A 12,540-nucleotide genomic window follows, 5' to 3' on the forward strand; every position below is an offset into this window, starting at 1 on the left:
TTTTGTTAGATAATGAATTAAACACGTGTTTTACGGATAACAGCGACGGCAGTTGTTCTACTAAGTGGCATTTTTATATTGAACAAGCGGGACAGAACATTTCAAAAAAAGAAGCTGCTTTGGAAGTCTATTTTTTAAGTACAATTCTTCAAAAAAGCTTTGGCCACAAACAGATTTTTCTTAAATGAGAAACCATAACTAAATAGCAAGAAAGCACAAATACCTGCTATATCACTAGGTATTTGTTTGGACTGTCATTTCAGGAAAATTTTTAAATTTTAATTTTTTAAATAGTCCGCACAAGCTCTTTTTTTTTTTTTAACCAAATAATGTGTCACACATATCTGATTTCTACTTAAACTAGTTCATTCTGTGCTTATTGTGATCAAGTGATATGAGGTTACATCAGAATCTTATCTCAATTTATGACAAAGGCTCCTGAGATGTACCATATGTTGTGGCTAGTGAAACAGTTAAGTGTTTGTACAGTATTTTCAACATGCATTATTGAGGTACTTATTTTTCTCTCCATTCAACAATCAGTTTATCCTTTACCTAGAAATGTCAGTCAGTTTCATATACATTTTATACTTTATATTGTTTAAATGTGCTAATATAGTTTTTTCATACCATATTGCAGCTGTGTTCCAAATCATACAGAGCATACGAATGACGTGAGACCTTCCTCTACTGGCGCACACATGTACTAAACTGCACATATGGAGTTCGATGTTGGACCAGGATTCAAAACATGAAGGACAAACAAAACATTTTTATTGTCAGTCGCAAAATTCATCATTTGGCTGGATAAGACATTCATTTTTTTTTTTTTTAGACATTTATGAGGTGGAGGTATAAATTTTGCTGATGTTCAGCTAGTGTTTAATATGACTGTGCTGTAGGAGACAATGACATCTTTATGGTTAGGATTAGTGCGTACTGGGGTCAGAAGCTTTTACCTTTTACTTGGTTATGGTTTCTGCATTTCAAACAACATTGAACATAGTTCTGAACTGTAAGTCTGTTATGGATGTCTGGTAGTGTTGGTTGCAAGACTTGGCAGCAAAACTGTTTGGCACTTTGTGGCAAAAATTATTTGGATTCTTCACTTGATCAGGGTTTTTAGTCTTGCAACAGGTTTGATGGCTGTTACAATTTTTTTCCACTTTTATGTTGATACCTTTGTCCCCAACCCTCACTTTCTATCATTTGATATTGCAAGTATCAAACTGCAGACTGACCACTGCCATCCCCCTTCTCCCCTTGCAGCGTAACGGCCATTTTCCATGGTATGAAGTCATCCTTTACAGCCTCTTTCTACTGTCTTGCCCAACAAGGTGTGGCACTGATATGTGATGGCATTGCAGCCATCCTGAGTTGTGCATGGCGTATGAATGTTATATATTTGAATAAAAAACATGACCATGTATTTGTTTTTTTACGCATCTTTGGGTGCAGCATGCTGTGGCTTGGGGAAATGCAGCATCTCTGCATTCTGCTAAATACTGATATCTCCTGGGATAATCTGGAAAAATGTGTTATGTTGGTAACCAGATCTACTTTTAGGAAAGAATGGGTCAAGGCAAGGGAGGGAGGTGAGGAGCACACAATGCCAGCAACCTTTCATCTGGCCTGTCGAGTACACTCACCTCTTTCTGCCAGATTGAATCCATTCTTTCCTGCTGGAAAGGGTAAATTCAGCCTTTTAAGTTTGTAAAGACAGTTGATAGAGTTTTCCAAAGCACAACATATATCTTGTAATCCTGATTAAATGTATTTATGCAGTGATTCAACATTCTGTTAAATACACAGATGCATTGTCCTTCAATCTACATACCCAGTAAAATACAAACATCTTTGTATGACACTCAACCAGTAGGTATCTTGGGTGGGTTTAAAACAGGAAAAATGACCTGAAGGCCACAAAGTCTGAGTATTGCACTGGTCCAAGAGACGTTCTCTGCCATGCACCTCAACTAGCAACTTGTGTGCTGCTGGCTAAATTTCCCATGTTCTTGTGACAGGTGGATAGAAGACAAAGATGCAGATATTTTTATCAAGAGTACAAGAACTGAGAGTTGATGTCCAGATCATATATGAGAGAGTCCACTAAGTTCTCCACTGTAGGTGTGTGGCCCAGCATGCCTGCAAGAGTAAGATTTCAGACTTCAGAACTATGGGGGTTTTTTTCTCTCCTGCTAAAATACAGTTCACATATGATACATAAAATGCCTAGAAAGCACAAAATTGCAGAAAATTATCACAAACATCAAACCTTGGACAAGCTCTCTGGGGTGCCTGCCACCTCCATGTTGAAGCATCTCTTCACGATAACGAGTTCCCATTGTTCTGTGAACAAGCATAAAATTTATGACAAGACTTGCAAAAAATATAGTATTTGTTTAGCTGAACTGCATAATTCGAGTCTTTCTTATTCTCAGAATTATTCACAGATCTCTGAAGAAAACTTATTTAACTATAAACAAAAACGCCACAATCAGGCACACAGTTGTTGGTAAAAACCACCAATTAGTATACCACCGGGCACACTGCTGAACACTTACTTGTCAAATGGGTCATTTTGAAAGCAAGAGTGCCAAAGCTTTGCTGCTACAGCTCGGCTGATCAAGTAGGCATAATACCGTGCACCATAGCCAACTAGGTGACCAAAGCGCAGTTGCCAGGCCTGCAAAACATTTTATAACCCTATGTAATGTTTTTAACATTTTTTTTAAAATATAACCTTTTATAATAGATGCCTTGCCCTGTGGAAGCATGCCTAGAACTAGACGGTCACCATGTTGAAATTTAAGCTCACGCTAGAAAAGCCTAGTGCTCACAAACTGACCGTATTTGGGACAAAAGGCACACTGGAGTAGCGGGCTTGCACATCTGCAAGAACTGCTGTTGTAGAAGGACCTGAAAGTGGATGAGGCCCATGATAAACCTGGTCCAAAGCAGAGTAAAAGGTCTGCTGCTGCAGATCCTAGATGACAAAAGGAGGAAAAGCATGGCAGACATCATTCAATAAGTTACCTGGAAAGTGAGATGGAAGAGACAACACAACATTTTAAATATTAATTGTATAAAAATTGGTAAAGTTGCCGGAGTCCATGATTCTTCTTCAATAATCTTACTCAGAAACATAATGATGCCATCATTTTTTAATGTCTTGAAAGTGTTGCATCCACATGTGGAGGGGCAATTCTTTGCTCATGCAATGTGGACTATGTTGCCCATTTTTAGGCCCTCTACTTCTGATCATGCTATTTGTTGTTTACTCGAGTTCTAGATTCTTTATGCAAACCATCTAGCTTTTTTTAATTTTTTTTTTTATTTTTAAACATTTGCAATAGGCAATGACAATGATCCAGGTTTTCTTCAACCTTATTTCTAATGTAACTGTCCTTTAACATTCGCACACCATCAATATCACTTCTGCTTTGAATACTCACACAGGCCTGAAACAAGCGTTTGGCAGCACACATATCTTTTATAACTGTCTCATTAAGTGGTTCGCCCGTTTTGTAATGCTGGGCAAATGATGAAATGACCTGCACAAAGACAAATGTATGTGAAAATACAGATACAAGGGGCAGTTCGGTGGCACAGTAGTTAAAGTGCCTGTCACCATGACAGAATCAGGTGTTGTGGATTTGCATCCACGACATACCTCTTTCTGCATGTGAAAGACAGGGGTGTTCATGCTTAAACATTCCTAGTGATCTTACCCTGGGGTCACTGGCAAAAAACTCCATAAGAACCGATGGAACTTCAGCAAAGTCAGTAGGGCAACGTGTTCCTGAAATAGTATTCAATCTGACATAAACTGACTTAAATGGATTGTTATAAAGATAAAAGTTTACTGATTGAACATTTTTTATATTTTCATACTCACAACAAATATCTAATTTTTACTTTCAATATAGAAAATAAGGCACAGTCCTACAGATTCAAATCAAACCACAACTAATCTTCAGCATGCATAGGAGGAGTTTGTGGATATAAATGCAAAGTAAAAATTGCTAAAAAAGCAGGCTCAGGTTCAAACTTATAAGCAAAACAATATCAGTCTTGAATACTTTATGCTTGAAAGCACTTAGTCTTTGATCTGATTTTTTTAGTAAAGCTCAGAATTATGCCATGGGTAATGATGCTCAAAGTTGATTTACAATACCCACCAGTGATATGCTGATATTTGGTTCGACCAAGCATAGAGTGCATGGCATGGCCAAATTCATGGAAGAGGTTCTCCATCATTCCAGGTGTAAGCAAGGTTGGTGTATTACCCTGGGGATAAGGCAGGTTTAACTGCAGTACCACTATTGGAAGCTGATACTGCCCATCTTCTCGTAAACGTCCACCCTGAATGGTGAAATGACAGTCCTGCCATAGACAGAGAATTTGGAGGATAAATTCACAATCATCATTATTTTTAACACCAGTGAACAGATCAGACTAATGTTTAAGTATTTTTATACAAAATTTAATTTTTATACCATAGTTTTCTTATGAACAGCTCTAAAGCTTGAGTATTCATACCCATTAATATGCATAATGTACACATCCATGCATTCACCAATGTTCCTCATAACAGTTCTCACCTGATTTGTTTTTCCAGGACGTTCAAAAAAATCACAGTAGATGTAGCCTAGTATTCCCTCTGTCTTGTGAACTACTGCCTGCAGCAATACGGTTTGATAATTATATGATAGCAGAAAAAACGAAACTGTTTTAATGTAGTAAGAAGACCACTTTTAGACAGAAAGTAAAGGACAGCTACTGTCTTGTGAATGATGGTACCAATGAGTCAGGAATTCAAACATGGGAAGTGCAGCAACTATATGCACTTTGGGATAGGTAAATACCAACCAGTTTATGAACATCAAAGTGCCAAGACTCCCCAGGTACCATCTCCTGTGTCTGCAACTTCACATCCCACAGGGAAGAAAAAAGGTTGTCCAAACCTGACATGACACAGCCCAGTGATAAATATGGGGCAATATCTGAGGCAGCCACGATGCATCTGCAGCAAATGACAAGCAGGCATGCATATACAACACACTCAAAAATTATGATCTAGATTCAAAGATAATTTAGAGCATGAGAGTAAAAGAGAGAAAAAGGTTAGTATGCAAGAGCAAGACATTAGCTCAGTGCACCAGTATCAAGAGGTGCCTTCTTGAACAGTGAAGGAAATTAGGGTGGGAGGCATATGACAGAGTTTAGTAACCAATTACAAAGCCTGACCTGACCTATTGTGGCAAGCAGAGTTACATTCCAACACTTGATGGTTGATGGGTATAGTTTACTGTTCAAACTGATGTAGGGATGCAGTATTCTAGGCTAGCCATCAATATGAATATGTGTAAGATAGTGGAACGTTTTTTTACGGGTATTAGCTAACCTTTCACTTCTCATTTTACTCACTTTTTCTGTCTCCCAAGTGCTGAGTAGTAGGGAGGGTCCCAAGCAAGTACTCTCTGTGTAAAAGAACCCAGTTTTATCAGCCATGCTGAAGTGCACATTTATGAATATTTATTCGAATAGAAACAAAATAACTTCAAGTTATGAGACTCAATGCAATGACACTTTTTCTCAGTCTCAAATTACCTGAGTAGATCCACCCTGCTCCTTCTTCAAGCGAAGCATCTCAGCCATCTCTACTTCAACCCTGCAACAGGTGCTATCAGGTAAACAGAACTACATGTGACAATGACTCAAATCTTCTAAGTTTCAATAAGTCTCTGAAACATATTTTCAGCAGCCTTGGATGCATATAAGCCATCATCCTCACTATATTTGCTTGTTCATATCGTCTAATCATTGTTAGCAGTCATATTTTTTTAAGTGCATTTACATTTTAAAAAAATGTACAAATATTCATTCTGTATAGGTATTGCAAGATGGTTCTTACCTTGGTTTTAACCTTTCTGATAAAAGGTTCAAAAATGACATCACCATCTCTGCACATAACAAGAAAATATCATTCCAACTATTTGCCCCAGAGTCAACAAATGATTTAGGTTCCATTTGCTTGCCAAATGTCAGCTAGTTTACATTAGTTAATAAGTCTTAGGAAAGTGCAGATTTACTTATATAAGCCTGCTTAAAAAGGCTAATATCAAGTGCTATCAAATCTTGTGAACAAAGCTGAATGACAGGATCAAAAAGAGATTTAACCAAAAAAAAAAAACTGCTTAGCTGTGTAGATTCTTATCACTTAAGCTTCAAGATCTGGATTTGCTATTCTGCACTCAAGAATACATGCTACATCATAAATCTCTACGTGATGATGACTGACAATAAATACTTATAAGCACAAAACAGAAAAAAGCTGTATATTTTCTCTTTCACTGTTCCCTCAATTGAATGACAAATAAGATATAACAAACAAACATGTACATGTTGCCGAGATGCCTAGTTCTACACTTTCAGCACTCATAAAGCTTTGATGCAATTAGCCATGCACGCACCTGGTGACTCCATCATTGTGCCACGGTTGGCACGGTGAGCATAAGTATCAAATCCAACTAGATGTGCAAGTTGGTGCCGTGCTGAGAGAAGGGCTGTGAGAAGCTGTTCCTGATGTGAATCAGGGTGCAAGAAAACCTTGTAAGCCACCTCGCGCACCTGGAAAGCCAAAGAATTAAAAAAAAAAAAAAACAGATAAAAAAGCAAAAGTATATACCAAAAGGAATGGCTATTTTTATCAAACCGACTTGCTAAGTCACTCACCAAGTCACTGAAGTGGTCTGAAAACAGGCCAGCAACCATCACGTTGTCTCCATCTATCCCAAATCTGTAAAACAATAGAGAGAGTCCTTCGCTGACTGTATGGTTGTTTGCATGCATTCGTTTGCACAAATTCATTAATGTGGACATATGCACTACTTCATGTATAAGCTGGTGTTGAGAATGCTATTATCATCAAAGCGGTTCGTTGTCTTCAATACAAAACTTTTAGTGCTTCTTGCTTACGATTTGTAAGCATAGGCAATATGTTTTCATCAGCAGATGTCATTCTTGAGTCATGCATCTTCTTATTTTACAGATAATTTATTTGCCAGGTGACACATGTCATAAGATGTAAAGATGGCCACTTTCTTGACATCACCAATCAATAATTACTACTAGAAACACTACTTAATATATACATATGCCTATGAACAACAACAACAAAAAAAACCCTTCTCCCTGCAAAAACATACCCAAACACATGTCTGTGCATACCAGAGCCACACTCACATACTTGCACTACACACCATAGAATACAGAATCAAGAAGATGCATTCATCATTCTGACTTGTGCCACAGTGGAGTTCTGATTAGCAAGTTGAAGTATTTAGGCATGATGTTAATATGTGGGATTCCCTCAAGGGAAATAAATGTCTCAGTATTCTAAAGAATCGCCTGATGGACACAAATGCAAATGCATGTATGCAACCACGTACACACACATGCAAGCCTCAACACACACACTCTCTTGACCAGAAACAACAAAGCATCTACTCACACATGTCTGAGTCCTTCTGGCAACTGTGACTTTGACACTGAAGTGGCCTTTTGAGTTCCTTGCTGGAAGTAGCTCCCCAGCATTAGAATGCTTTCATTCAGTTCTACAAACCTTTGACGCTGAAATAACAAGGCCAGAATTACACTAACAAAATGAAACCAGTAATCACAGAAAAATATTTTGTGAGATTCTTTCTACACCAGGAGAAACTAATTTTGTTCTCACTACCTTGCTTTCCTCTAAATGGATACCGCTCTGTTCAAAGTCAAACATGAACAGCTCTGCTACACGGCGGTCTATGCCATCCATTGGAAGAATGTCCCCATTCTCTAGACATTCTTTAGCGCATTGTGGATGGAAGTGTTTGTGTTGAGCCTGTTACCAATGAAAAAATGGTCACATATAAATATGGGTCAACAGATAAACTTTTTGAACAATATAAAGTACTAAGAAAATAAAGAGAGAAATAAAGTGCATTATAATAATTGTACTTGCAGCATTTTTTATAATGACAGTGCATGAAGGAATTATGAAAGCAAGTTTATAGTTCAAAACTTCGTGCAGAATGTATTTGTCGCTTCATGTTTAATGTTACTAATTAACTCCTCTACCCACCAAAAAAAAATCTTGCAATGAAATAGCATTATTGGGGCCACCAAGAAACTTTAGACGTAACTGAGGAAAAAATATGGGCTCTAACCAAACAATTAGCTATATAGCTTTATCTAAAGTTTGTTTCAGTTTCAACATTAATGCATCTAAAATACTCTGGACAAGTAATGAATACTGTAACAATTGTAGTCTTTGTCATAATGAATAAGTAATTTTAACCTTGTGTTAGTTTAAAATGTAAAAATCTAAAATGTAGGATAATAGAAATTACTATCAATGGTGACCTTGCATCCAAACAATTCCACTTTTAAAGAAAAAAAATCACCTCTCTACCAAACTGGATAACTTTACACATGTATCCTCTGCAGCTTCACTGAACTTATGTTCTGGGTGTGCCACACGCACAAAATCTGCCTAGCAAACAAAGTAAATATAGAGAGAAACTAGTGAAACATTGTCTCTTCAAACATGCTCATAATAAATACAATTATTATGCATTTATCAGGGCAAGATAAGAGCTAAAAATCTAGTCTAGAAGGGCATATTCAATATGAGTTTATTTGAAAAGAAATATTAGTTCACTCCTGAAAAGTATCGCAGGACGTGTTCTATTTTAAAAAATTGAAACACGAAATGATCAGACAGGAAAACAAAGAGGATAAAGGGGTTTGTGCAAAAGATGTTTAATAATAATAATAATGATATAAGCTTTTATAGCATGGTATCCCAGTCAAAGTATAGACACTTCACACACAAAAACACAGAACAGACAAATTTCCTCTCTCTCTATCTCTATGGTTAATGGGAATACCAGGTCGTTCTTTTGCCAGATGACATTCAAAGACTAAGATTTCGATGAGACAGGTCTACAGATCAGAAAGTTATCAAACTAGAGCAGAATGGATCAATTATCAGGAAAGTAGATCAAATCATCAGGAGAGTGTTCAAATGATCACAAGGTATAAATTGAAGTAAAATGTAGCTTAAGCAAAGTCTGCTTTCTAGATCATTGGGGGTCAGAAACTGTTGTGCCAATGTTAAAGTTACACACATTATGAGGTACAAAGTTTATGAAGTTTCAGCTGAAAAAAGCAGATTATTATTGGTATTGGTCTTATTTCATTAGATATGAAACAAAATACATTCAACCAAGAAAGAGAAGATGTATGCTCACCATGTCTGCAACTCGGCACAAAGAGTCAGATAGTTGATCAAAGATGGCCACCATGTTACGTGTCCGTTGTGAAGATGTGGCTTCCTTCACCAGACTTTCAACATCATCATTAGTTTTCTGCTGCAAGATGTAGAAGCCTGAATAATCCTGCAGCTCTGGGATGAGAAAGAGACCCTGAAACCAATGAACATGAATGAATTGTATACATCAAATACATCATTATGAGTTAAAACTTTTATGAAGTCAGAACTGAAAAAAAGAAAACACTGTACAATGCAGAAAAAAAAAATCAAAGTTCTTGATGAATTCTTATTATGTTAGGTAATATATGACAGTTTGATGAAGAAAGAAAATTCATCAGTTCCTTATGCAAAAGCGATGACACACACAAACACACATGAAAACTGTGGCCTAAGGTCTACGAAATAAATATCCGGCGATTGTGTTTTGAAAACTTTAAAAAGAAAATTTAATATTTTTGCTTAAAGCTGGTCATTGTAACTTTTTGTCGAAGGTGATGTAAATGACATTGACAACCAAATTAATTGTTACATAAAACCAACAGAATCGCTGCGTCGCAGACTCAAGTTCAACTTTCGCTGGGGTTTGGTGTTGAAAGCTGCAGCAAGGTGTGATACCGTAGACACTCTTCGTGCAAAACTACTGCGAAGCTGCAGCCTGCAAATGCAAGTACACCCGAACTCCATGGCGTCTCAAGATACGATTTTCAAGACAGACACGGAGGCCTCCCAGACCTAGAAGATTACGACTGTACATTACTCTCGGCTGTACGATCAGAAAACTGTAGTGTTAAATCTTAAAGGTTACAACATTGAAGCTACTGGGGAATTGTTTTCAAGAATTGCAAACTTTCCACGCGGGGCTACTCTCAATGACTTCACAACAAGTAGTCGTGAGTTGTCTCCCTTGTCCGTCAAGCGTCAGAAGCGATGCAGGTGAGGTAAAATATTTAATACATTATTTCAGAGAATTTTGATTCATTTAATAGTTCACCATAGCTAATATCAGGAGTTTTGCTCATCAGTCAACTGAAAGTATACAAATTAAATACTAGGAACGCAAATCTCAATCTTATATCCTTTATTAATCGAATTCGATCAGAGAATCAGCTAGTGTAAATTAACATCCAAATGCCTGACCCTCTACAAGCAGGTTTAAGCGTTTTGAAAGGCTTTTTGTGACATATTCTGTTCTTTTTCTATATTAATGATCTTCCAAATTCACATATCCAACCCTGGGAAATGTTTGCAGACGACACCACAAAACACGCACGTCACCGACTGAGCCACTTGCGTCCGTTCTACAAGTAAGTACAAATAATTTTTAAACTTGGACAGAATTAAGTCACATGCCATTCATCCTCCAGAAAAGAGGTCATGCTTTTAACAACTTGATACAAAAGATTAATTGTAGCAATCTCATTTCCAAGTATCCATATCTATCCGCCCCTCTGTAACGGAAGTGCGATGTGTCACAAACTTTTACTTTTATATATATGTGTTACTATGGACAGCTTGTCATGGTCTTAGAACATCTTTGTCGCAAACAAAAATACTTCCAAGAAATATTACCATCTGTCTAGAATTAAACATTTCTTAGATCCTCATACCAGAATTGCTTTTCTTTATAGCCCTTATTTAGTCAACCCTTGACTACGCCTTTACGCTCCGGGATTCCTCTTGCAAGGATTGCTTTACAGTTAAAAAAAAAAAAAAAAAAAAAAAACCAACAACAATGTCAACATGAAAACAACAGTAAAAACATCATATACACGCGTGACGAGAGTTCATGGCACTGAACGTTAGTCCCTATCATGCAGGCTTTGATGCAATTAGCCAGTCCGACACATAGTCCATGTTCATTATTGCCCTAAACACATATTGCAGTCTGTCTATGGTTGTCTTCGATCACTGCTCTTGCGGCTGCAGGTGAAGGTATTGTCTGCTGCTGGTTTAACGACGTACTCCCCAGAGCGTTGCCACGCCGGTGCAGTTCGAGTCCTCCCTCCTCCCCCAAGCTCTTGGCCTGGGTATAAGTGGGCGGCGTCCTGGCTGGTCCAGCTCCTGTTCGTCATTCTCGATCTCTGCAGTGGATATCTCATGTTCTTCTTCCAGCACAGCCACATCAGCGGAGTCACGATCACTAGGCGCATCAGCCACCAGCTCATCACGGACATCGCTGTTAGGAACGCATTTGTTAGCGCCTGTGCATACCGGGTGTCTCTCACAGAAGACACAGCTGCGCCTTGAGGGTCGTAAATTAACCTTCCACTGACTGTGCCGCCCTCGTCGTAGCTGTCGGTTTCTGAGGCTGTGTCCGATGTTCGTTCGAACTGCCGCATGGTTCGCCTTAGCTCATCGAAATCGTTAATCGAATCGAATTTGTGGCCGCTCCTGTCCCCTGCACAAGCCCATTCCAAAACCTGCACCGCAACACTTCCGCTGCTTCGCCCCGCGGTATCTTCCCTTGATCCACTGCTCTGGCCCACAGGTCTTCGAGTCGGCAGCACCACATCCCGACATCCTCTCCATCCTGCTGTTTGACCTCGTGAAAATCTGCCCTCACCACCTGTCACAGTGCCATACAGAGAACCGAACTTAGGGATGATGCTGTCTGCCGTGTCGATGACACCAAGGCGCATGGCCCTCGAGCGGCCTCACCTCCCAGCGATCGGCTCACCGTCTCCAGAACTGCATGTCGGTCGTACTGTGTCCACCCTCACACAGTTCGAACTTCCACATTTCGTACGTACAACTGAAAACACTAAAAACCGAAATTTATTCATTCTTGCCGGAACAATAAGATTCGTCCCATGCACCCTGGTCTTGTGTTCTGTCTCTTTCCGCGCAGCCGACTCCTCAGGATGCGAGCCACGAAGCTGCACATTCATTGCTGGAGATCTTCCGTGTCGTCTGCTTTCTGGCGGAGCTTCATCCAGTTGTCTGAAGGCCTTCAGCAAGCGGCATTCTATGTCCGAAACTGGTTCCATCCTTCGTTCTGCTGTTGCTTCAGTCAAGCGATGGTAGGTCCCACACGGGCGCCAAAAATGTAACAGGGTGACCTACCTGCCACACGGCTCACACTCGCGTTCACTCCGCAAATAACACTCGGACCCGTACCCGTAGGTTGTTGAAACCTCTTTATTACGATGACCGCTTACTGGCCAGCCTGAAGGATTTAGCTGGGTGTCGCCCCTTTCTTCTCTCGAGGTCCCCTT

General features: G+C 39.1%; 1 protein-coding gene across 1 annotated transcript; it reads right to left on the bottom strand.

Moving 5' to 3' along the window:
* Positions 1-1,761: 1,761 nt before the first annotated feature.
* On the bottom strand, positions 1,762-10,219 carry LOC112555701 (mitochondrial intermediate peptidase-like). Its single transcript, XM_025224194.1, is given in 20 exon segments — positions 1,762-2,145; positions 2,276-2,349; positions 2,565-2,686; positions 2,849-2,986; positions 3,456-3,554; positions 3,732-3,802; positions 4,182-4,386; positions 4,605-4,682; positions 4,873-5,026; positions 5,431-5,483; positions 5,614-5,674; positions 5,918-5,966; positions 6,477-6,633; positions 6,739-6,802; positions 7,517-7,635; positions 7,745-7,860; positions 7,863-7,891; positions 8,454-8,542; positions 9,303-9,476; positions 9,866-10,219. Coding segments are annotated over 20 exon segments (2,085 nt in total). The 5' UTR covers positions 10,010-10,219; the 3' UTR covers positions 1,762-2,056.
* Between the last annotated feature and the right edge of the window lie 2,321 nt (positions 10,220-12,540).

The sequence above is a fragment of the Pomacea canaliculata genome, linkage group LG14, assembly GCF_003073045.1.
Source record: "Pomacea canaliculata isolate SZHN2017 linkage group LG14, ASM307304v1, whole genome shotgun sequence".
NCBI lineage: Eukaryota > Metazoa > Mollusca > Gastropoda > Architaenioglossa > Ampullariidae > Pomacea > Pomacea canaliculata.